The sequence below is a fragment of the Salvelinus alpinus genome, chromosome 3 (assembly GCF_045679555.1).
Source record: "Salvelinus alpinus chromosome 3, SLU_Salpinus.1, whole genome shotgun sequence".
NCBI lineage: Eukaryota > Metazoa > Chordata > Actinopteri > Salmoniformes > Salmonidae > Salvelinus > Salvelinus alpinus.
In genome coordinates, this window is record NC_092088.1 from 5,706,564 (window position 1) to 5,733,974 (window position 27,411).

The 27,411-nt window shown below is 45.2% G+C and overlaps 1 protein-coding gene across 1 annotated transcript in view; it reads left to right on the forward strand.

The window, feature by feature from the left end:
* Positions 1 to 228: 228 nt before the first annotated feature.
* tasp1 (taspase, threonine aspartase, 1) overlaps positions 229 to 27,411 on the forward strand; it is a gene marked incomplete in the record, with an annotated part of 142,909 nt that continues 115,726 nt past the window's right edge. Inside the window, 5 exon segments of the mRNA XM_071391328.1 lie at positions 229 to 350; positions 1,056 to 1,271; positions 1,893 to 1,960; positions 5,704 to 5,772; positions 14,967 to 15,087. Of these exon segments, the coding sequence (XP_071247429.1) occupies positions 1,130 to 1,271; positions 1,893 to 1,960; positions 5,704 to 5,772; positions 14,967 to 15,087 (400 nt within the window).

The following is a 27,411-nucleotide window of genomic DNA, read 5'->3' on the forward strand; positions in this document are numbered from 1 at the left end:
AATCTGGATAATTTCGGTGATCTTTTATTTCAGCTCATGATACTTGGGACCAGCACTAAATATTGCGTTTATATTCATGTTTAGTGTAAAAGTCGTGGGATATGCCTTGTTCTAGTCTAGTCAGAAAGAGTTAACGCGGAAATTTCCGACTTGCCAACTGGTTGTATAACTATAAACAGTTACAAAGTTGAAAATGACCGAGTTTCCTAGTGCTGACTAATATTTGAACGTGGCAATAATGTTTTGAACGCGCACATTTGCGTCCTGTGACGAGTACTTGGACCCGGAAGAGATTTCGCTGCAGAGCCGCAGCCAGAGTACTTTCAACTTGCAAAGTTTTTAATAGTAAAGTAAGTTTTCACATAAACATAACAACACGAACCGGGTCTGTACTAGTGTGGCAGCTAGTTAGCAGATTCGTGCACAAATAAGTTCACAGTCGAGTCTTCGAAATGTGGATGCTATGCTATGTAGCTAGCTAACCTAGCTAGTAGCTAGCTAGCTTGCTCAGTTGTCGCAAAACGTTAGATGTCAGCGAATATTTGCACGCTGTAACTACGCACCAAGAGACACATGCTACCGTTCTCTATCGCTAGTTAGCCACTCGTATTCTTAAACCAATTTGTTCGAAAACAACCTAGACGTTAAGGCTAACTAGCTTCCAAACAGACTAGCCAGCTAGCTAATGCCTACAATGGCATGCCAGCCTGAATGATCAAGCCGTCTAGTCTCGGAAATCACATTGTTTACATTGTGGGAGGCAACTCGTCTCAGTCAAACAACACAGCAGCAACAGTGTGTCCCACTCAGTTGATTTGTGTAATGAGCTGGAAATTATATTGTGTGCCTTTAATGTCTGCACCTACTTATCCAGGCTGTCAAAACACAGTCCAATTCACATAATGTTAATAGATCAGGTTCAGCAGATGACTGTTGCCACTGCGTATAGGCATTTGCAAATACAACTCGTTTATCAATTGTGCTATACAAATGCTTTAGCCACCATCCATAGTAGGACAAATGGCATCTCCCCTTTTTATGTTCTTTCCTCCCAGGTGTGAGAGCCAAGATGCAAGTGTTACCTGGGGCCAATGGTCCATGATGCATGTAGAGGTGTGCTGGTGGGGTTATGGAGACTCCACTGAACTGTGCTGAAGAGCAACAACCCCCTCCTGTCTTACCTGACGCCTGGTCCACAGTCACACCACAGGAGCCTACTACAGACAGAAATGACAAGGGGAAAGCTGTTGGCTTTGTGTTGGTGCATGCAGGTTGGTATACTTACAGTACCTTAGTTGTCAGATTTTTCTGTGCTACGTAAATTAGCCTATAAGGTGTCCTATGAGATGACATTCAGTTTACATGTGATAGGATAAGTCACCCGTGACGTTGACTGTCTATATATTGAATCTGTTATCACTTCTGGAGCGTTACCGTGGCAGACATCTGTCTTCTTACCTACTACTTTAATCATGCTTAGATTAGATAGCTTGTTTCCCGCCGTTCGTACATTTTTGCTAGAGTGCATCCCCCCAGTCTGATTTATCAGCAGTTGTCGAACACAGTGTGGGTGTGTGTGAAAATACTATTCTCTTCCTCAATAGTGTGCAGAAATGAGTACAACATCCTGGCATTTACATTTTCAAAATTCCCCGTACCATAAAACATTATCATTTCCTATACCCCCCCCATACTATTTAGAACACAAGTCTGTGTATTCGGACGTGGCCACTGACTATGCAGACCGTGAAAGAGAGGCGTACAAAATGGATGTAGGATGATGTCATCACTAACCAGCTGTTGAAACAACACCCTGTCTTTACTGATGGATTTGCTAGTAACCCTTTTTTCATCACCTTCTTTTCACTTCTTTGTGTTTTTATTTTTTTCAGGAGCAGGATACCACTCTGAGTCCAAAGCCAAAGAATACAAGCATGTCTGCAAGAGAGCTTGCCAGAGAGTGAGTTTGCTTTGCCGTTTGCTTTTGACTTGTCCAGTGCTTCCTGCATCAGTGCAGGAAAAGGAGACAATGAGACAAGGAGAGGAAGCTGCGCTAGGGTATTGAGATGCAGCCTGAGACTACAGCGCTGTGGTTCAGATCAGGATGACAGGGAGGGATCTAGCACCCTATAGTAGCGCACTACTTTTGACCATTTGGAACGCACCTCTCCGTCTTCAGAGAGGAGTCCGTGTGTGCCAGGGAATGTGAGTTATGTGTTGATAACACGCCATCGTCAGTCTCAGCTGGCCGGAGGAAACTACACGCTGTAATGTAATGTTCCGGCACTTTCTGTTTCAGCTTTGTACAGCAGAAAACCTCTTTATTTAATAGTCCACCTTTATCAGATTATAGCAGCTACAGATGTCCACGGGGAACATGGCTGTCTGTCCTGTCTCTGCACTGTCCTGTCTCTGTACTGTCTCTGTCTATATGCTGTCTCTACCTTCTCTGTGCTGTCTCTGTGTTGTCTCTGTCATGTCCCTACTGTCTCTTTCTCTGTTGTCTCTGTCTATATTCTGTCCCAGTGCTGTCTCTCTGTGTACTGTCTGTCCTGTCTCTATGCTGTCTAGGTGCTGTCTCTCTGTGTACTGTCTCTGTGCTGTCTATTAGAGGTCGACCGAATATGATTTTTCAACGCCGATACCGATTATTGGAGGACCAAAAAAATCCGATACCGTTTAATTGGCCGATTTTATTTTTATTTTTTATTTGTAATGACAATTATAACAATACTGAATGAACACTTATTTTAACTTAATATAATACATTTAAAAAATCAATTTAGCCTCAAATAAATAATGAAACCTGTTCAATTTGGTTTAAATAATGCAAAAACAAAGTGTTGGAGAAGAAAGTAAAAGTGCAATATGTGCCATGTGAAACAGCTAACGTTTAAGTTCCTCAGAACATGAGAACATATGAAAGCTGGTGGTTCCTTTTAACAGGAGTCTTCAATATTCCCAGGTAAGAAGTTTTAGGTTGTAGTTATTATAGGAATTATAGGACTATATCTCTCAATACAATTTGTATTTCATATACCTTTGACTTTTGGATGTTCTTATAGGCACTTTAGTATTGCCAGTGTAACAGTATAGCTTTCATCCCTCTCCTCACCGCTACCTGGGCCTGAACCAGGAACACAACGACAACAGCCACCCTCGAAGCAGCGTTACCCATGCAGAGCAAGGGGAACAACTACTCCAAGTCTCAGAGCAAGTGAAGTTTGAAAAGCAATTAGCGCCCACCCCGCTAACTAGCTAGCCATTTCACATTGGTTACACCAGCCTAATCTCCGGAGTTGATAGGCTTGAAGTCATAAACAGCGCAATGCTTGAAGCATTGCGATTAGCTGCTGGCAAAACGCACATAAGTGCTGTTTGAATGAGTGCTTACGACCCTGCTGGTGCCTACCATCGGTCAGTCAGCCTGCTCTATCAAATCATAGGCTTAATTATAACATAATAACACACAGAAATACGAGCCTTTGGTCATTAATATGTTCGAATCCGGAAACTATCATCTCAAATAACAAAACGTTTATTCTTTCAGTGAAATACGGAACCGTTCCGTATTTTATCTAACGGGCGGCATCCATAAGTCTAATTATTCCTGTTACATTGCACAACCTTCAATGTTATGTCATAATTACGTAAAATTCGGGCAAATTAGTTCGCAATGAGCCAGGCGGCCCAAACTGTTGCATACACTCTGACTCTGCGTGCAATGAACGCAAGAGAAATGACACCATTTCACCTGGTTAATATTGCCTGCTAACCTGGATTTCTTTTAGCTAAATATGCAGGTTTAAAAATATATACTTCTGTGTATTGATTTTAAGAAAGGCATTGATGTTTATGGTTAGGTACACGTTGGAGCAACGACAGTCCTTTTTCGCGAATGCCACCGCATCGATTATATGCAACGCAGGACACGCTAGATAAACTAGTAATATCATCAGCCATGTGTAGTTAACTAGTGATTATGATTGATTGATTGATTGTTTTTTATAAGATAAGTTTAATGCTAGCTAGCAACTTACCTTGGCTTCTTACTGCATTCGCGTAACAGGCGGGCTCCTCGTGAGGCAGGTGGTTAGAGCGTTGGACTAGTTAACCGAAAGGTTGCAAGATTGAATCCCTGAGCTGACAAGGTAAAAATCTGTCTTTCTGCCCCTGAACAAGGCAGTTAACCCACCGTTCCTAGTCCGTCATTGAAAATAAGAATGTGTTCTTAACTGACTTGCCTAGTTAAATAAAGGTGTAAATAAATAAAAATCGGCGTCCAAAATTACCGATTTCCGATTGTTATGAAAACTTGAAATCGGCCCTAATTAATCGGCCATTCCGATTAATCGGTCGACCTCTAGTCTCATTCTCTGTGCCGTCGCTGTATTGTCTCAGTACTGTCTATGTGCTGTCTCTACTGTCTCTGTACCGTCTCTGTGCTATCACCGTCTCTGTCTCTGTACCGTCTCTATGCTATCACCGTCTCTGTCTCTGTACCGTCTCTATGCTATCACCGTCTCTGTCTCTGTACCGTCTCTGTGCTATCACCGTCTCTGTCTCTGTACCGTCTCTGTGCTATCACCGTCTCTGTCTCTGTACCGTCTCTGTGCTATCACCGTCTCTGTCTCTGTACCGTCTCTATGCTATCACCGTCTCTGTCTCTGTACCGTCTCTGTGCTATCACCGTCTCTGTCTCTGTACCGTCTCTGTGCTATCACCGTCTCTGTCTCTGTACCGTCTCTGTGCTATCACCGTCTCTGTCTCTGTACCGTCTCTGTGCTATCACCGTCTCTGTCTCTGTACCGTCTCTGTGCTATCACCGTCTCTGTCTCTGTACCGTCTCCGTCTCTGTAGTGTTGAGTGATACAGTAGGTAAATGCTGTCTCTAGTGTTGAGTGACACAGTAGGTAAATGCTGTCTCTGTAGTGTTGAGTGATACAGTAGGTAAATGCTGTCTGTCTCTGTAGTGTTGAGTGATACAGTAGGTAAATGCTGTCTCTAGTGTTGAGTGATACAGTAGGTAAATGCTGTCTGTCTCTGTAGTGTTGAGTGATACAGTAGGTAAATGCTGTCTGTCTCTGTAGTGTTGAGTGATTCAGTAGGTAAATGCTGTCTCTGTAGTGTTGAGTGATACAGTAGGTAAATGCTGTCTCTGTAGTGTTGAGTGACACAGTAGGTAAATGCTGTCTCTGTAGTGTTGAGTGATACAGTAGGTAAATGCTGTCTCTGTAGTGTTGAGTGATACAGTAGGTAAATGCTGTCTGTCTCTGTAGTGTTGAGTGACACAGTAGGTAAATGCTGTCTGTCTCTGTAGTGTTGAGTGACACAGTAGGTAAATGCTGTCTCTGTAGTGTTGAGTGATTCAGTAGGTAAATGCTGTCTGTCTCTGTAGTGATGAGTGACACAGTAGGTAAATGCTGTCTCTGTAGTGTTGAGTGATTCAGTAGGTAAATGCTGTACGGTGAAATATGATCCCCGTGATTTGTTGGTGTTAAATCAGCAAGGAGAGAGTTTGTGTTTCTCTTACCCTGTTGCATCATGGGTCGTGTTCGTTAGGGCATGCAACGGACAACAATAAGTACGTCCAGATAGACTCTCCCTGTTTCAGTGCCTTTTCTTCTGTTGCGTGCCTCATGAACACGACGACTGTAAACTGTCCTACCCGTAACGTGACGTTTCTCCATGTCTCTCTCTCAGGCTGTGGACAGACTGAAAGCCGGTGCTCTGGCTGTGGACGCTGTGACGGCAGCCCTTGTTGAGCTTGAGGTTAGTGTGTGTGTGTGTGTGTGTGTGTGTGTGTGTGTGTGTGTGTGTGTGTGTGTGTGTGTGTGTGTGTGTGTGTGTGTGTGTGTGTGTGTGTGTGTGTGTGTGTGTGTGTGTGTGTGTGTGTGTGTGTGTGTGTGTGTGAGACCACAGACTTAGTTCAGCTTGAGGATGTTGGTTATCTTGGAACCTGAGATGATTTAAACGTGTTAATGTAACGGCTGTCCGTGTTCTATAACACATTAATGTAACGGCTGTCCGTGTTCTATAACACATTAATGTAACGGCTGTCCGTGTTCTATAACACATTAATGTAACGGCTGTCCGTGTTCTATAACACATTAATGTAACGGCTGTCCGTGTTCTATAACACATTAATGTAACGGCTGTCCGTGTTCTATAACACATTAATGTAACGGCTGTCCGTGTTCTATAACACATTAATGTAACGGCTGTCCGTGTTCTATAACACATTAATGTAACGGCTGTCCGTGTTCTATAACACATTAATGTAACGGCTATCCGTGTTCTATAACACATTAATGTAACGGCTGTCCGTGTTCTATAACACATTAATGTAACGGCTGTCCGTGTTCAATAACACATTAATGTAACGGCTGTCCGTGTTCTATAACACATTAATGTAACGGCTGTCCGTGTTCTATAACACATTAATGTAACGGCTGTCCGTGTTCTATAACACATTAATGTAACGGCTGTCCGTGTTCTATAACACATTAATGTAACGGCTATCCGTGTTCTATAACACATTAATGTAACGGCTGTCCGTGTTCTATAACACATTAATGTAACGGCTGTCCGTGTTCAATAACACATTAATGTAACGGCTGTCCGTGTTCAATAACACAATAATGTAACGGCTGTCCGTGTTCAATAACACATTAATGTAACGGCTGTCCGTGTTCAATAACACATTAATGTAACGGCTGTCCGTGTTCAATAACACATTAATGTAACGGCTGTCCGTGTTCAATAACACATTAATGTAACGGCTGTCCGTGTTCAATAACACATTAATGTAACGGCTGTCCGTGTTCAATAACACAATAATGTAACGGCTGTCCGTGTTCAATAACACAATAATGTAACGGCTGTCCGTGTTCAATAACACAATAATGTAACGGCTGTCCGTGTTCAATAACACAATAATGTAACGGCTGTCCGTGTTCAATAACACAATAATGTAACGGCTGTCCGTGTTCTATAACACATTAGGGCCGTGTGTAACGGCTGTCCGTGTTCTATAACACATTAGGGCCGTGTGTAACGGCTGTCCGTGTTCTATAACACATTAGGGCCGTGTGTAACGGCTGTCCGTGTTCTATAACACATTAGGGCCGTGTGTAACGGTTGGATGTGACTCCGGCCCCTGTAATAGGGTTAGAGGCAGAGGATCCCAGTGGAGAGAGGGGAACCGGCCAGGCAGAGACAGCCAGGACGGTTCGTTGCTCCAGAGCCTTTCCGTTCACCTTCACACTCCTGGGCCAGACTACACTCAATCATAGGACCTACTGAAGAGATGAGTCTTCAATAAAGACTTAAAGGTCGAGACCGTGTCTGCGTCTCTCATGGTTAGGCAGACCATTCCATTAAAATGGAGCTCTATAGGAGAAAGCCCTGCCTCCAGCTGTTTGCTTAGAAATTCTAGGGACAATTAGGAGGCCTGCGTCTTGTGACCGTAGCGTACGTGTAGGTATGTTCGGCAGTACCAAATCGGAATGATAGGTAGGAGCAAGCCCATGTAATGCTTTGTAGGTTAACAGTAAAACCTTGAAATCAGCCCTTGCCTTAACAGGAAGCCAGTGTAGGGAGGCTAGCACTGGAGTAATATGATCACATTTTTTGATTCTAGTCGGGATTCTAGCAGCCGTATTTAGCACTAACTGAAGTTTATTTAGTGCTTTATCCGGGTAGCCGGAAAGTAGAGCATTGCAGTAGTCTAACCTAGAAGTAACAAAAGCATGGATACATTTTTCTGCATCATTTTTGGACAGAACATTTCAGATTTTTGCAATGTTACGTAGATGAAAAAAAGCTGTCCTTGAAACAGTCTTGATATGTTCGTCAAAAGAGAGATCAGGGTCCAGAGTAACGCCGAGGTCCTTCACAGTTTTATTTGAGATGACTTTACAACCATCAAGATTCATTGTCATATTCAACAGAAGATCTCTTTGTTTCTTGGGACGTAGAACTAGCATCTCTGTTTTGTCCGAGTTTAAAAGTAGAACGTTTGCAGCCGTCCACTTATGTCTGAAACACAGGCTTCTAGCGAGGGCAATTTTGGGGCTTCACAATGTTTCTTTGAAATGTACAGCTGTGTGTCATCCGCATAGTAGTGAAAGTTAACATTATGTTTTCGAATGACATCCCCAAGAGGTAAAATATTTATATATATATAATGAAAACAATAGTGGTCCTAAAACGGAACCTTGAGGAACACCGAATTGTACAGTTGATTTGTCAGAGGACAAACCATTCACAGAGACAAACTGATATCTTTCCGACAGATAAGGTCTAAACCATGCCAGAACTTGTCCGTGTAGACCAATTTGGGTTTCCAATCTCTCCAAAAGAATGTGGTGATCGATGGTATCAAAAGCAGCACTAAGGTCTAATAGCACGAGGACAGATGCAGAGCCTCGGTCTGACGCCATTAAAAGGTAATTTACCACCTTCACAAGTGCAGTCTCAGTGCTATGATGGTGTCTAAAACCAGACTGAAGCATTTCGTATACATTGTTTGTCTTCAGGAAGGCAGTGAGTTGCTGCGCAACAGCTTTTTCTAAAATTTGAGAGGAATGGGAGATTCGATATAGGCCAATAGTTTTTTAAAAATATTTTCTGGGTCAAGGTTTGGCTTTTTCAAGAGAGGCTTTATTACTGCCACTTTTAGTGAGTTTGGTACACATCCGGTGAATAGAGAGCCGTTTATTATGTTCAACATAGAAGGGCCAAGCACATGAAGCAGCTCTTTCAGTAGTTTAGTTGGAATAGGATCCAGTATGCAGCTTGAAGGTTTAGAGGCCATGACTATTTTCATCATTGTGTCAAGAGATATAGTACTAAAACACTTAAGTGTCTCTCTTGATCCTAGGTCCTGGCAGAGTTGTGCAGACTCAGGACAGCTGAGCTTTGGGGGAATACGCAGATTTAAAGAGGAGTCCGTAATTTGCTTTCTAATGATCATGATATTTTCCTCAAAGAAGTTCATGAATTTATCACAGCTGAAGTGAAAGCCATCCTCTCTTGGGGAATGCTGCTTTTTAGTTAGCTTTGCGACAGGATCAAAAATGAATTTCGGATTGTTCTTATTTTCCTCAATTAAGTTGGAAAAATAGGATGATCGAGCAGCACGTTGATACTGCACGGTACTGTCTTTCCAAGCTAGTCGGAAGACTTCCAGTTTGGTGTGGCGCTATTTCCGTTCCAATTTTCTGGAAGTTTGCTTCAGAGCTCGGGTATTTTCTGTATACCAGGGAGTTAGTTTCTTATGACAAATGTTTTTAGGGGTGCAACTGCGTCTAGGGTATTGCGCAAGGTTAAATTGAGTTCCTCAGTTAGGTGGTTATTAACTGATTTTTGTCCTCTGACGTCCTTGGGTAGGTTGAGGGAGTCTGGAAGGGCATCTAGGAATCTTTGGGTTGTCCGAGAATTTATAGCACGACTTTTCATGATCCTTGGTTGGTGTCTGAGCACATTATTTGTTGCGATTGCAAACGTAATAAAATGGTGGTCTGATAGTCCAGGATTATGAGGAAAAACATTAAGATCCACAACATAATACCACATACCACTAGCAGCATTGTAGTCACAGACTGTTATACTAGCTGTCTAGTCTGTGTTATATAATACCACTAGCAGCATTGTAGTCACAGACTGTTATACTAGCTGTCTAGTCTGTGTTATATAATACCACTAGCAGCATTGTAGTAACAGACTGTTATACTAGCTGTCTAGTCTGTGTTATATAATACCACTAGCAGCATTGTAGTCAGACTGTTATACTAGCTGTCTAGTCTGTGTTATATAATACCACTAGCAGCATTGTAGTAACAGACTGTTATACTAGCTGTCTAGTCTGTGTTATATAATACCACTAGCAGCATTGTAGTCACAGACTGTTATACTAGCTGTCTAGTCTGTGTTATATAATACCACTAGCAGCATTGTAGTAACAGACTGTTATACTAGCTGTCTAGTCTGTGTTATATAATACCACTAGCAGCATTGTAGTCACACACTGTTACACTAGCTGTCTAGTCTGTGTTATATAATACCACTAGCAGCATTGTAGTCACAGACTGTTATACTAGCTGTCTAGTCTGTGTTATATAATACCACTAGCAGCATTGTAGTAACAGACTGTTATACTAGCTGTCTAGTCTGTGTTATATAATACCACTAGCAGCATTGTAGTAACAGACTGTTATACTAGCTGTCTAGTCTGTGTTATATAATACCACTAGCAGCATTGTAGTAACAGACTGTTATACTAGCTGTCTAGTCTGTGTTATATAATACCACTAGCAGCATTGTAGTCACAGACTGTTATACTAGCTGTCTAGTCTGTGTTATATAATACCACTAGCAGCATTGTAGTAACAGACTGTTATACTAGCTGTCTAGTCTGTGTTATATAATACCACTAGCAGCATTGTAGTCACACACTGTTATACTAGCTGTCTAGTCTGTGTTATATAATACCACTAGCAGCATTGTAGTCACAGACTGTTATACTAGCTGTCTAGTCTGTGTTATATAATACCACTAGCAGCATTGTAGTCACAGACTGTTATACTAGCTGTCTAGTCTGTGTTATATAATACCACTAGCAGCATTGTAGTCACAGACTGTTATACTAGCTGTCTAGTCTGTGTTATATAATACCACTAGCAGCATTGTAGTCACACACTGTTACACTAGCTGTCTAGTCTGTGTTTTATAATACCACTAGCAGCATTGTAGTCACACACTGTTACACTAGCTGTCTAGTCTGTGTTATATAATACCACTAGCAGCATTGTAGTAACAGACTGTTATACTAGCTGTCTAGTCTGTGTTATATAATACCACTAGCAGCATTGTAGTCAGACTGTTACACTAGCTGTCTAGTCTGTGTTTTATAATACCACTAGCAGCATTGTAGTCAGACTGTTACACTAGCTGTCTAGTCTGTGTTTTATAATACCACTAGCAGCATTGTAGTCACAGACTGTTACACTAGCTGTCTAGTCTGTGTTATATAATACCACTAGCAGCATTGTAGTAACAGACTGTTATACTAGCTGTCTAGTCTGTGTTATATAATACCACTAGCAGCATTGTAGTACCAGACTGTTATACTAGCTGTCTAGTCTGTGTTATATAATACCACTAGCAGCATTGTAGTCACAGACTGTTACACTAGCTGTCTAGTCTGTGTTTTATAATGTGTAATAAGTATCAAGCACAGTTATATAAGGAGTTCTGTTCAAACAGTTGGAGACAGACAAGAAGGGCGTGTTTGTAACAGTTCATCGTTATGCTTTATGGTTCTGGTTAAATTTGTAACAAAAAGGGCATTTTCGTAGACAGACTTGAAAGCCAGATCACTGATTATTGCAAAAGAAAGCATGTTAAACTATATTGATATTGGGTCTTATGGTTGTGGAAGGCTTATAGTGTATTCATAAAGTATACAGACCCCTCTACTTGTTCCACATTTTGTTACGTTACAGCCTTATTCTTATCAATCCGTCATTGATAGGCCGTCATTGTTAATAGTTAAATAAAATAAATAAATAAATACAATCTTCACACAACTCCATAATGACAAAGCGAAAACTGTTTTTTTTAGAAATGTTTGCAAATGTATAACATAAAAAAAAAAAAAGGATATCGTATTTATATACGTTTTCAGACCCTTTGCTATGAGACTCGAAATTGAACTCCGGTGCGTCCTGTTTCCATTGATCATCCTTGAGATGTTTCTAAAACTTGATTGGAGTGAACTTGTGGTATATTCAATTGATTGGACATGATTTGGAAAGGCACACAGCTGTCTATATAAGGTCCCACAGTTGACAGTGCTTGACAGAGCAAAAACCAAGCCATGAGGTTGAAGGAATTGTCCGTAGAGCTCCGAGACAGGATTGTGTCGAGGCACAGATCTGGGGAAGGGTATCAAAAAATGTCTGCTGCGTTGAAGGTCCCCAAGAACACAGTGACCTCCATCATTCGTAAATGGAAGAAGTTTGGAACCACCAAGACTCTTCCTAGAGCTGGCCGCCCGGCCAAACTGAGCATTTGGGGGTGTAGGGCCATGGTCAGGGAGGTGACCAAGAACCCGATGGTCATTCTGACAGAGCTCCAGAGTTCCTCTGTGGAAATGGGAGAACTTTCTAGAAGGACAACCATCTCTGCAGCACCCCACCAATCAGGCCTTTATGGTAGAGTGGCCAGATGGAAGCCACTCCTGTAAAAGGCACATGACATCCCGCTTGGAGTTTGACAAAAGGCACCTAAAGGATTTCTCTGGTCTGATGAAACCAAGATTGAACTCTTTAACCTGAATGCTATGGTAAAGCATGGTGGTGGCAGCATGATGCTGTTGGGATGTTTTTCAGCGGCAGGGACTGGGAGACTAGTCAGGATCAAGGGAAAGATGAACGGAACAACGTACAGAGAGATCCTTGATGAAAACCTGCTCCAGAGCCCTCAGGACCTCAGACTGGGGCAAAGGTTCACCTTCCAGCAGGACAACAACCCTAAGCACACAGCTAAGCCAATGCAGGAGTGGCTTCGGGACAAGTCTCTGAATGTCCTTGAGTGACCCAGCTAGAGCACGGACTTGAACCCGATCGAAGATCTCTGGAGAGATCTGAAAATAGCTGTGCAGCAACGCTTCCCATCCAACCTGACAGAGCTTGAGAGGATCTGCAGAGAAGAAGGGGAGAAACTCACCAAATACAGGCGTGCCAAGCTTGTAGCGTCATACCCAAAAAGACTCGAGGCTGTAATCGCTGCCAAAGGTGCTTCAACAAAGTACTGAGTAAAGGGTCTGAATACTTATGTAAATATTATTTCAGTTTTTTATTTATAATAAATGTACAAACTTTTCTAAAAACCTGTTTTTTTCTGTGTCGTTATGGTGTATTGTGTGTATGTTGAAGATACTTAAAAAAAATATATATATATATTTTAGAATTAGGCTGTTATGTAACAAAATGTGGATAAATTCCAGGGGTGTGAATACTTTCCTAATGCAATGTGCATTTAGCCTAGGTGTAATTTCACAAGCCCAGAATTCATTCGATTTTTGCTGACTGTTTGAATTGCAGTGTATTTGTACAACAAAGCTGATATTAGTGAAAAAGTAAGTCCCAGCCCTATGACACGCTGAGTCTGAGTACAGACACGCACATTGAATCAGACCACAGATGCCTTTTAAAGGCCTACTCCTGAATTCTAAAAACATACATATCACAGAGTGAGTATTTAAAGGACTGAAGGACATTTAGGATCCTTACAAAGTGATGTGTGACATAACATCTATGTTTAGATCACAGCTACGTAGTCCTACTGGCTGAAGGAAGTAGGCCCTTGTTTAATTCCTTTCACTCAAATCTATATGAGAATGTATATCTTTGTCTAAATGTCCTATTTCATGATTCTTAATGTAAACTCAGCAACAAAAAAAAGAGACTTCCCTTTTTCATGACCCTGTCTTTCAAAGATAATTAGTAAAAATCCAAATAACTTCACAGATCTTCATTGTAAAGGATTTAAACACTGTTTCCCATGCTTGTTCAATGAACCATAAAAATTAATGAACATGCACCTGTGGAATGGTCATTAAGACACTAACAGCTTACAGACGGTAGGCAATTAAGGTCATAGTTATGAAAACTTAGAACACTAAAGAGGCCTTTCTACTGACTCTGAAAAACACCAAAAGAAAGATGCCCAGGGTCCCTGCACATCTGTTAAGGAGGCATGAGGACTGCAGATGTGGCCAGGGCAATGCATTGCAATGTCCGTACTGTGAGACGCCTAAGACAGGGAGACAGGACGGACAGCTGATCGTCCTCGCAGTGGCAGACCACGTGTAACAACACCTGCACAGGATCGGTACATCCGAACATCACACCTGCAGGACAGGTACAGGATGGCAACAACTGCCTGAGTTACACCAGGAACGCACAATCCCTCCATCAGTGCTCAGACTGTCTGCGAGAGGCTGGACTGAGGGCCTGTAGGCCTGTTGTAAGGCAGGTCCTCACCAGACATCATCGGCAACAACATTGCCTATGGGGACAAACCCACCGTCGCTGGACCAGACAGGACTGTCAAAAAGTGTTCTTCACTGACTAGTCGCGGTTTTGTCTCACCAGGGGTGATGGTCGGATTCGCTTTTATCGTCGAAGGAATGAGCGTTACACCGAGGCCTGTACTCTGGAGCAGGATCGATTTGGAGGTGGAGGGTCCGTCATGGTCTGGGGCGGTGTGTCACAGCATCATCGGACTGAGCTTGTTGTCATTGCAGGCAATCTCAACGCTGTGCGTTACAGGGAAGACGTCCTCCTCCCTCATGGGGTACCCTTCCTGCAGGCTCATCCTGACAGCATGACAATGCCACCAGCCATACTGCTCGTTCTGTGTGTGATTTCCTGCAAGACAGGAATGTCAGTGTTCTGCCATGGCCAGCGAAGAGCCCGGATTTCAATCCTATTGAGCACATCTGGGACCTGTTGGATCGGAGGGTGAGGGCTAGGGACATTCCCCCTCCAGAAATGTCCGGGAACTTGCAGGTGTCTTGGTGGAAGAGTGGGGTAACATCTCACAGCAAGAACTGGCAAATCTGGTGCAGTCCATGAGGAGGAGATGCACTGCAGTACTTAATGCAGCTGGTGGCCATACCAGATACTGACTGTTACTTTTGATTTTGACCCCCCCCCTTTGTTCAGGGACACATTATTCAATTTCTGTTAGTCAAATGTCTGTGGAACTTGTTCAGTTTATGTCTCAGTGGTTGAATCTTGTTATGTTCATACAAATATTTACACATGTTAAGTTTGCTGAAAATAAACGCAGTTGACAGTGAGAGAACGTAACATTTTTTTTTGCTGAGTTTTATATCTCTGTGTCTAAATGTCCTGTATTTCATGACTCTTCTAAATGTTTTTTGTCATCCACAGGATTCTCCGTTCACCAACGCGGGAATGGGCTCTAATTTAAACCTGTCTGGGGAGATCGAGTGTGACGCCAGCATCATGGATGGGAAGTCTCTACATTATGGAGCTGTAGGTGCTGTTAGTGGTGGGTTACTGACCAACTACTGATGCCTTAGTGTTTGTGTAACTAGCAACGTTTTAAAGCCCTATCCCAGTGGGCAAAACTTCTAGAAAATTTGTTCTATTCTGGTTGTAATGTCGTCAGATTGACGTTAGTTCAACCAGCTCTGCCTGTTAGGATGTATGGTAGAATTTCTGCTATCAGCATTGTACAGTCACCTGAACCAACCCTTCAGCTATCAGCATTGTACAGTCACCTGAACCAACCCTTCAGCTATAAGCATTGTACAGTCACCTGAACCAACCCTTCAGCTATCAGCATTGTACAGTCACCTGAACCAACCCTTCAGCTATAAGCATTGTACAGTCACCTGAACCAACCCTTCTGCTATACGCATTGTACAGTCACCTGAACCAACTCTTCAGCTATAAGCATTGTACAGTCACCTGAACCAACCCTTCAGCTATCAGCATTGTACAGTCACCTAAACCAACCCTTCAGCTATAAGCATTGTACAGTCACCTGAACCAACCCTTCAGCTATCAGCATTGTACAGTCACCTGAACCAACCCTTCAGCTATCAGCATTGTACAGTCACCTGAACCAACCCTTCAGCTATCAGCATTGTACAGTCACCTGAACCAACCCTTCAGCTATCAGCATTGTACAGTCACCTGAACCAACCCTTCAGCTATAAGCATGGTTCAGTCACCTGAACCAACCCTTCAGCTATCAGCATGGTTCAGTCACCTGAACCAACCCGTCAGCTATCAGCATTGTACAGTCACCTGAACCAACCCTTCAGCTATCAGCATTGTACAGTCACCTGAACCAACCCTTCAGCTATCAGCATTGTACAGTCACCTGAACCAACCCTTCAGCTATCAGCATTGTACAGTCACCTGAACCAACCCTTCAGCTATCAGCATTGTACAGTCACCTAAACCAACCCTTCAGCTATAAGCATTGTACAGTCACCTGAACCAACCCTTCAGCTATAAGCATTGTACAGTCACCTGAACCAACCCTTCAGCTATCAGCATTGTACAGTCACCTGAACCAACCCTTCAGCTATCAGCATTGTACAGTCACCTGAACCAACCCTTCAGCTATAAGCATTGTACAGTCACCTGAACCAACCCTTCAGCTATAAGCATTGTACAGTCACCTAAACCAACCCTTCAGCATTGTACAGTCACCTGAACCAACCCTTCAGCTATAAGCATTGTACAGTCACCTAAACCAACCCTTCAGCATTGTACAGTCACCTGAACCAACCCTTCAGCTATAAGCATTGTACAGTCACCTGAACCAACCCTTCAGCTATCAGCATTGTACAGTCACCTGAACCAACCCTTCAGCTATAAGCATTGTACAGTCACCTGAACCAACCCTTCAGCTATAAGCATTGTACAGTCACCTGAACCAACCCTTCAGCATTGTACAGTCACCTGAACCAACCCTTCAGCTATAAGCATTGTACAGTCACCTGAACCAACCCTTCAGCTATAAGCATTGTACAGTCACCTGAACCAACCCTTCAGCTATAAGCATTGTACAGTCACCTGAACCAACCCTTCAGCTATAAGCATTGTACAGTCACCTGAACCAACCCTTCAGCTATAAGCATTGTACAGTCACCTGAACCAACCCTTCAGCTATAAGCATTGTACAGTCACCTGAACCAACCCTTCAGCTATAAGCATTGTACAGTCACCTGAACCAACCCTTCAGCTATAAGCATTGTACAGTCACCTGAACCAACCCTTCAGCTATAAGCATTGTACAGTCACCTGAACCAACCCTTCAGCTATCAGCATTGTACAGTCACCTGAACCAACCCTTCAGCTATAAGCATTGTACAGTCACCTGAACCAACCCTTCAGCTATCAGCATTGTACAGTCACCTGAACCAACCCTTCAGCTATCAGCATTGTACAGTCACCTGAACCAACCCTTCAGCTATCAGCATTGTACAGTCACCTGAACCAACCCTTCAGCTATCAGCATTGTACAGTCACCTGAACCAACCCTTCAGCTATCAGCATTGTACAGTCACCTAAACCAACCCTTCAGCTATAAGCATTGTACAGTCACCTGAACCAACCCTTCAGCTATAAGCATTGTACAGTCACCTGAACCAACCCTTCAGCATTGTGGAGTGTATTCCTCGATAGCTGGTTCTACATCTACAAATCCAACCCCTTTTAAAAGAGTGACTATGTTCTTGGCTTCAGCCACCCTAGTAACCAGTCCTGCACTGTGTTCACCATTTAACATTTCAGCAGTCTGCCCTGTGCCAAAAAGTTATTGTTTTATATAAGGCCTCCAGCAAAGGCAGGTCTCCTGAGTATAGACTTCACAATGTTCTGAGAACAAACACTCACAACCACACACACACACACACACACACACACACCACACAACCACACACACAACCACACACACACACACACAACCACACACACACACACACAACCACACACACACACACACACGAGAGGCGAACGTCAGCGGGCATTTCGACATTGAGGTAAAAAAGACACAGTGGTCGTTTGTATGGCTGACTGTAACAGTCAGCCATTTTTTTTTTTTTAATTAGTACATGACAAATGAAAGCTTCTTGGCTCAGATTGGACATGCCTGTTCTGTTCTGTTCTTTCCAGCCCTGTATTTCACATAAGGGCACCGTAGTAATGTACTATGTAGGTGTAGGTGTGAACCACATCCTATAACGGGTCTATGAAATTGGTCTGTGAGCCAAGGTTGAAGGTTCAATTCCCACAGAGATCCTAGACACATAACAAAACATGTATTTACTCACTATCTTGTAAGAACCTTAGATAGAAGTGTCTGCTAAGTGGCATAGGCCACAACAGTACCTGCAGTGTACCAGTCTATATATTGGCTCCCTATACCACAACAGTACCTGCAGTGTACCAGTCTATATATTGGCTCCCTATACCACAACAGTACCTGCAGTGTACCAGTCTATATATTGGCTCCATAGACCAGAAGAGTACCTGCAGTGTACCAGTATATATATTGGCTCCATAGACCAGAAGAGTACCTGCAGTGTACCAGTATATATATTGGCTCCATAGACCAGAAGAGTACCTGCAGTGTACCAGTCTATATATTGGCTCCATATACCAGAACAGTACCTGCAGTGTACCATTCTATATATTGGCTCCATAGACCAGAACAGAACCTGCAGTGTACCAGTCTATATATTGGCTCCCTATACCAGAACAGTACTTGCAGTGTACCAGTCTATATATTGGCTCCATAGACCAGAACAGAACCTGCAGTGTACCAGTCTATATATTGGCTCCCTATACCAGAACAGTACCTGCAGTGTACCATTCTATATATTGGCTCCATAGACCAGAACAGAACCTGCAGTGTACCAGTCTATATATTGGCTCCCTATACCAGAACAGTACTTGCAGTGTACCAGTCTATATATTGGCTCCATAGACCAGAACAGTACCTGCAGTGTACCAGTCTATATATTGGCTCCATATACCAGAACAGTACTTGCAGTGTACCAGTCTATATATTGGCTCCCTATACCAGAACAGTACTTGCAGTGTACCAGTCTATATATTGGCTCCATAGACCAGAACAGAACCTGATGTGGAGGTCCTGAGCTGACGTGCTGGTCTGTGGTTTTGAGGTCGGTTGGTCGTACCGCCAAATTCTCTAAAACGACGTTGAAGGCGCTTTATGGTAGAGGAATTAACATTCAATTATCTGGCAACAGTTCTGGTGGACATTCCTGCAGTCAGCATGACAATTGCAAGCTCCCTCAACTTCTGTGGTGTTGTGTGACGAAATTGTATATTTTATAGTGGCCTTTTATTGTCCACAGCACAAGGTGCACCTGTGTAATGATCATGTTGTTTTAATCAGCTTCTTGATATGCCACATCTGTTAGGTGGATGGTTTATCTTGGCGAAGGAGAAATGTTCACTAACTAGGATGTAAACAAAGTTTTGCACAAAATTTGAGAGAAATAAGCTTTTTTGTGCTTCTCATTTATTTCAGCTCATGGAACATGGTACCAACACTTTACATGTTGCATTTATATATTTATTCTGTGTATGTGTAATTTTATATATATATATATATACAGTGGGGAGAACAAGTATTTGATACACTGCCGATTTTGCAGGTTTTCCTACTTACAAAGCATGTAGAGGTCTGTAATTTTTATCATAGGTACACTTCAACTATGAGAGACGGAATCTAAAACAAAAATCCAGAAAATCACATTGTATGATTTTTAAGTAATTAATTTGCATTTTATTGCATGACATAAGTATTTGATCACCTACCAACCAGTAAGAATTCCGGCTCTCACAGACCTGTTAGTTTTTCTTTAAGAAGCCCTCCTGTTCTCCACTCATTACCTGTATTAACTGCACCTGTTTGAACTCGTTACCTGTATAAAAGACACCTGTCCACACACTCAATCAAACAGATTCCAACCTCTCCACAATGGCCAAGACCAGAGAGCTGTGTAAGGACATCAGGGATAAAATTGTAGACCTGCACAAGGCTGGGATGGGCTACAGGACAATAGGCAAGCAGCTTGGTGAGAAGGAAACAACTGTTGGCGCAATTATTAGAAAATGGAAGAAGTTCAAGATGACGGTCAATCACCCTCGGTCTGGGGCTCCATGCAAGATTTCACCTCGTGGGGCATCAATGATCATGAGGAAGGTGAGGCATCAGCCCAGAACTACACGGCAGGACCTGGTCAATGACCTGAAGAGAGCTGGGACCACAGTCTCAAAGAAAACCATTAGTAACACACTACGCCGTCATGGATTAAAATCCTGCAGCGCACGCAAGGTCCCCCTGCTTAAGCCAGTGCATGTCCAGGCCTGTCTGAAGTTTGCCAATGACCATCTGGATGATCCAGAGGAGGAATGGGAGAAGGTCATGTGGTCTGATGAGACAAAAATTGAGCTTTTTGGTCTAACTCCACTCGCCGTGTTTGGAGGAAAAAGAAGTATGAGTACAACCCCAAGAACACCATCCCAACCGTGAAGCATGGAGGTGGAAACATCATTCTTTGGGGATGCTTTTCTGCAAAGGGGACAGGACGACTGCACCGTATTGAGGGGAGGATGGATGGGGCCATGTATCGCGAGATCTTGGCCAACAACCTCCTTCCCTCAGTAAGAGCATTGAAGATGGGTCGTGGCTGGGTCTTCCAGCATGACAACGACACGAAGCACACAGCCATGGCAACCAAGGAGTGGCTCCGTAAGAAGCATCTCAAGGTCCTGGAGTGGCCTAGCCAGTCTCCAGACCTGAACCCAATAGAAAATCTTTGGAGGGAGCTGAAAGTCCGTATTGCCCAGCGACAGCCCCGAAACCTGAAGGATCTGGAGAAGATCTGTAGGGAGGAGTGGGCCAAAATCCCTGCTGCAGTGTGTGCAAACCTAGTCAAGAACTACAGGAAACGTATGATCTCTGTAATTGCAAACAAAGGTTTCTGTACCAAATATTAAGTTCTGCTTTTCTGATGTATCAAATACTTATGTCATGCAATAAAATGCTAATTAATTACTTAAAAATCATACAATGTGATTTTCTGGATTTTTGTTTTAGATTCCGTCTCTCATAGTTGAAGTGTACCTATGATAAAAATTACAGACCTCTACATGCTTTGTAAGAAGGAAAACCTGCAAAATCGGCAGTGTATCAAATACTTGTTCTCCCCACTGTATATATATATCTATAAAATTACACACACACACACACACACACACACACACACACACACACACAGAATAAAATAAAAACATATAATTAATGAATTAGTACCAGTCAAAAGTTTGGACACCTACTCATTCAAGGGTTTTTCTTTATTTTTTACTATTTTCTACATTGTAGGATAATAGTTGAGACATCAAAACTATGAAATAACACATATGGAATCATGTAGTAACCAAAAAAAGTGTTAAACAAATCAAAATATATTTGAGATTCTTCAAAGTAGCCACTCTTTGCCTTGCTGACAGCTTTGCACACTGTTGGCATTCTCTCATCCAGCTTTATGAGGCAGTCACCTGGAATGCATTTAAATTAACAGGTGTGCCTTGTTAAAAGTTAATTTGTGGCATTTCTTTCTTTCCTGCGTTTGAGCCATTCAGTTGTGTTGTGATAAGGTAGGGGTGGGTATACAGAAGTTAGCCCTATTTGGTAAAATGCCAAATCGATTTTATGGCAAGAACAGCTCAAATAAGCAAAGAGAAATTACAGTCCATCTTTACTTTAAGACATGAAGGTCAGCCAATTTCAAGAACTTTGAAAGTTTCTTCAAGTGCAGTTGCAAAATCCATCAAGCGCTATGATGAAACTGGCTCTCATGAGGACCGCTACAGGAATGGAAGACCCAGAGTTACCTCTGCTGCAGAGGATACGTTCATCAGAGTTACCAGCCTCAGAAATTGCAGCCCAAATAAATGCTTCACACAGTTCTAGTAACAGACACATCTCAACATCAACCGTTCAGACGAGACTCTGTGAATCAGGCCTTCATGGTCCAATTGCTGCAAAGAAACCACTACTAAAGGACACCAATAATAAGAAGAGATTTGCTTGGGCCAAGAAACACGAGTAATGGACATTAGACCGGTGGAAATCTGTCCTTTTGGTCTGATGAGGCCAAATGTGAGATTTTTGGTTCCAACCGCTGTGTCTTTGTGAGACGCAGAGTAGGTGACCGGATGATCTCCGCATGTGTGGTTCCCACCGTGAAGCATGGAGGAGGAGGTGTGATGGTATGGGGGTGCTTTGCTGGTGACACTGTCAATGATTTTATTTAGAATTCAAGGCACACTTAATCAGCATTCTGCAACGATATGCCATCCCACCTGGTTTGCGCTTAGTGGGAGTATCATTTGTTTTTTAACAGAACAATGACCAAAAGCACACCTCCAGGCTGTGTAAAGGCTTTTTGACCAAGATGGAGAGTGATGGAGTGCTACATCAGATGACCTGGCCTCCACAATCACCCGACCTCAACCCAATTGAGATGGTTTGGGATGAGTTGGACCGCAGAGTGAAAGAAAAGAAACCAACAAGTGCTCAGCATATGTGGGAACTCCTTCAAGACTGTTGGAAAAGCATTCCTCATGAAGCTGGGTGACAGAATGCCAAGAGCCTGCAAAGCTGTCATCAAGGCAAAGGGTGGTTACTTTGAAGAATCTCAAATATAAATATATTTAGATTTTAAAACTTTTTTTGGTTACTACGTGATTCCATATGTGTTATTTCATAGTTTTGACGTCTTCAATATTATTATTCAATATTAAAATACTAAAGATAAAGAAAAACCCTTGAATGAGTAGGTGTGTCCAAACTTTTGAATCGTACTGTATATTATTTATTTTTGTACGTTTTGTGTGGAGTGGGAATGCTAACTTAGAATTCTACACATTTTGCCATTGGGTAGAGAGAAAATGTTACTGTTTTAAAGCTAATTTCCTACAATTCTAAGCATTTTGTCATGACTTATGACGTGTTCATATGCTCTCTGGGGAGGTGTAGGACCAACATTTGAACGACCTTTGGGGTCACCAGAACTAGGATTAAAGAAACACTGGTCTAATGGACTAATCAATCTCGTCATTAGCTGCTGTGCTGGGTGCTCCCTTCAAGCATTTTTTATATATATTTTTTAATTTAACTTTTATTTAACTAGGCATGTCGGTTAAGAAACAAACGATTTTTTACAATGATGGCCTGGGAACAGTGGGTTAACTGCAGGGCAGAACGACAGATTGATTTCCCTTGTCAGTTCCATCTAGCACCCTTTTCGGTTACTGTTCCAACGCTCTAACCACGCTCTAACCACTGTAGGGGCGGCTACTACACTCTAACCACTAGGCTACCTGCCGTCCCTACACTCTAACCACTAGGCTACCTGCCGCCCCTACACTCTAACCACTAGGCTACCTGCCGCCCCTACACTCTAACCACTAGGCTACCCGCCGCCCCTACACTCTAACCACTAGGCTACCTGCCGTCCCTACGCTCTAACCACTAGGCTACCTGCCGTCCCTACACTCTAACCACTAGGCTACCCGCCACCCCTACACTCTAACCACTAGGCTACCTGCCGCCCCTACGCTCTAACCACTAGGCTACCTGCCGCCCCTACACTCTAACCACTAGGCTACCCTGCCGCCCCTACACTCTAACCACTAGGCTACCCTGCCGCCCCTACACTCTAACCACTAGGCTACCTGCCGTCCCTACACTCTAACCACTAGGCTACCCTGCCGCCCCTACACTCTAACCACTAGGCTACCTGCCGCCCCTACGCTCTAACCACTAGGCTACCTGCCGTCCCTACACTCTAACCACTAGGCTACCTGCCGTCCCTACACTCTAACCACTAGGCTACCTGCCGTCCCTACACTCTAACCACTAGGCTACCTGCCGCCCCTACGCTCTAACCACTAGGCTACCTGCCGTCCCTACGCTCTAACCACTAGGCTACCCTGCCACACCTACACTCTAACCACTAGGCTACCTGCCGTCCCTACACTCTAACCACTAGGCTAGCTGCCGCCCCTACGCTCTAACCACTAGGCTACCTGCCGCCCCTACGCTCTAACCACAAGGCTAGCTGCCGCCCCTACGCTCTAACCACTAGGCTACCTGCCGTCCCTACGCTCTAACCACTAGGCTAGCTGCCGCCCCTACGCTCTAACCACTAGGCTACCTGCCGCCCCTACGCTCTAACCACTAGGCTACCTGCCGTCCCTACACTCTAACCACAAGGCTAGCTGCCGCCCCTACGCTCTAACCACTAGGCTAGCTGCCGCCCCTACGCTCTAACCACTAGGCTAGCTGCCGTCCCTACGCTCTAACCACTAGGCTACCTGCCGTCCCTACGCTCTAACCACTAGGCTACCTGCCGTCCCTACACTCTAACCACTAGGCTAGCTGCCGCCCCTACGCTCTAACCACTAGGCTAGCTGCCGCCCCTACGCTCTAACCACTAGGCTACCTGCCGCCCCTACGCTCTAACCACTAGGCTACCTGCCGTCCCTACGCTCTAACCACTAGGCTACCTGCCGTCCCTACGCTCTAACCACTAGGCTACCTGCCGTCCCTACACTCTAACCACTAGGCTAGCTGCCGCCCCTACACTCTAACCACTAGGCTAGCTGCCGCCCCTACACTCTAACCACTAGGCTAGCTGCCGCCCCTACACTCTAACCACTAGGCTACCTGCCGTCCCTACGCTCTAACCACAAGGCTAGCTGCCGCCCCTACGCTCTAACCACTAGGCTAGCTGCCGTCCCTACGCTCTAACCACTAGGCTACCTGCCGTCCCTACACTCTAACCACTAGGCTACCTGCCGTCCCTACACTCTAACCACTAGGCTAGCTGCCGTCCCTACTCTCTAACCACTAGGCTAGCTGCCGTCCCTACACTCTAACCACTAGGCTACCTGCCGCCTCTACATTCTAACCACTAGGCTACCTGCCGTCCCTACACTCTAACCACTAGGCTAGCTGCCACCCCTACACTCTAACCACTAGGCTCACTGCCGTCCCTACACTCTAACCACTAGGCTACCTGCCGTCCCTACACTCTAACCACTAGGCTAGCTGCCGCCCCTACGCTCTAACCACTAGGCTACCTGCCGCCCCTACACTCTAACCACTAGGCTAGCTGCCGCCCCTATGCTCTAACCACTAGGCTACCTGCCGTCCCTACGCTCTAACCACTAGGCTAGCTGCCGCCCCTACACTCTAACCACTAGGCTAGCTGCCGCCCCTACGCTCTAACCACTAGGCTACCTGCCGCCCCTACACTCTAACCACTAGGCTACCTGCCGTCCCTACACTCTAACCACTAGGCTACCTGCCGCCCCTACGCTCTAACCACTAGGCTACCTGCCGCCTCTACACTCTAACCACTAGACTACCTGCCGTCCCTACACTCTAACCACTAGGCTACCTGCCGCCTCTACACTCTAACCACTAGGCTACCTGCCGTCCCTACGCTCTAACCACTAGGCTAGCTGCCGCCTCTACACTCTAACCACTAGGCTACCTGCCGTCCCTACGCTCTAACCACTAGGCTAGCTGCCGCCTCTACACTCTAACCACTAGACTACCTGCCGTCCCTACACTCTAACCACTAGGCTACCTGCCGTCCCTACGCTCTAACCACTAGACTACCTGCCTCCTCTACACTCTAACCACTAGGCTACCTGCCGTCCCTACACTCTAACCACTAGACTACCTGCCTCCTCTACACTCTAACCACTAGGCTACCTACCGCCCCTACACTCTAACCACTAGGCTACCTGCCACCTCTACACTCTAACCACTAGGCTACCTGCCGTCCCTACACTCTAACCACTAGACTACCTGCCACCTCTACACTCTAACCACTAGGCTACCTACCGCCCCTACACTCTAACCACTAGGCTACCTGCCGTCCCTACACTCTAACCACTAGGCTACCTGCCGTCCCTACACTCTAACCACTAGGCTACCTGCCGCCCCTACGCTCTAACCACTAGGCTACCTGCCGCCCCTACGCTCTAACCACTAGGCTACCTGCCGTCCCTACGCTCTAACCACTAGGCTACCTGCCGTCCCTACACTCTAACCACTAGGCTACCCGCCACCCCTACGCTCTAACCACTAGGCTACCTGCCGCCCCTACGCTCTAACCACTAGGCTACCTGCCGCCCCTACACTCTAACCACTAGGCTACCCTGCCGCCCCTACACTCTAACCACTAGGCTACCCTGCCGCCCCTACACTCTAACCACTAGGCTACCTGCCGTCCCTACACTCTAACCACTAGGCTACCCTGCCGCCCCTACACTCTAACCACTAGGCTACCTGCCGCCCCTACGCTCTAACCACTAGGCTACCTGCCGCCCCTACGCTCTAACCACTAGGCTACCTGCCGTCCCTACACTCTAACCACTAGGCTACCTGCCGCCCCTACGCTCTAACCACTAGGCTACCTGCCGCCCCTACGCTCTAACCACTAGGCTACCTGCCGTCCCTACGCTCTAACCACTAGGCTACCCTGCCACACCTACACTCTAACCACTAGGCTACCTGCCGTCCCTACGCTCTAACCACAAGGCTAGCTGCCGCCCCTACGCTCTAACCACTAGGCTACCTGCCGTCCCTACGCTCTAACCACTAGGCTAGCTGCCGCCCCTACGCTCTAACCACTAGGCTACCTGCCGTCCCTACACTCTAACCACTAGGCTAGCTGCCGCCCCTACGCTCTAACCACTAGGCTACCTGCCGCCCCTACGCTCTAACCACAAGGCTAGCTGCCGCCCCTACGCTCTAACCACTAGGCTACCTGCCGCCCCTACGCTCTAACCACTAGGCTACCTGCCGCCCCTACGCTCTAACCACAAGGCTAGCTGCCGCCCCTACGCTCTAACCACTAGGCTACCTGCCGTCCCTACGCTCTAACCACTAGGCTAGCTGCCGCCCCTACGCTCTAACCACTAGGCTACCTGCCGCCCCTACACTCTAACCACTAGGCTACCTGCCGTCCCTACACTCTAACCACAAGGCTAGCTGCCGCCCCTACGCTCTAACCACTAGGCTAGCTGCCGTCCCTACGCTCTAACCACTAGGCTACCTGCCGTCCCTACGCTCTAACCACTAGGCTACCTGCCGTCCCTACACTCTAACCACTAGGCTACCTGCCGTCCCTACACTCTAACCACTAGGCTAGCTGCCGCCCCTACACTCTAACCACTAGGCTACCTGCCGCCCCTACGCTCTAACCACTAGGCTACCTGCCGCCCCTACGCTCTAACCACTAGGCTACCTGCCGTCCCTACGCTCTAACCACTAGGCTACCTGCCGTCCCTACACTCTAACCACTAGGCTAGCTGCCGCCCCTACACTCTAACCACTAGGCTAGCTGCCGCCCCTACACTCTAACCACTAGGCTAGCTGCCGCCCCTACACTCTAACCACTAGGCTACCTGCCGTCCCTACGCTCTAACCACAAGGCTAGCTGCCGCCCCTACGCTCTAACCACTAGGCTAGCTGCCGTCCCTACACTCTAACCACTAGGCTACCTGCCGTCCCTACACTCTAACCACTAGGCTACCTGCCGTCCCTACACTCTAACCACTAGGCTAGCTGCCGCCCCTACGCTCTAACCACTAGGCTACCTGCCGCCCCTACGCTCTAACCACTAGGCTACCTGCCGTCCCTACACTCTAACCACTAGGCTACCTGCCGCCCCTACACTCTAACCACTAGACTACCTGCCGTCCCTACGCTCTAACCACTAGACTACCTGCCGTCCCT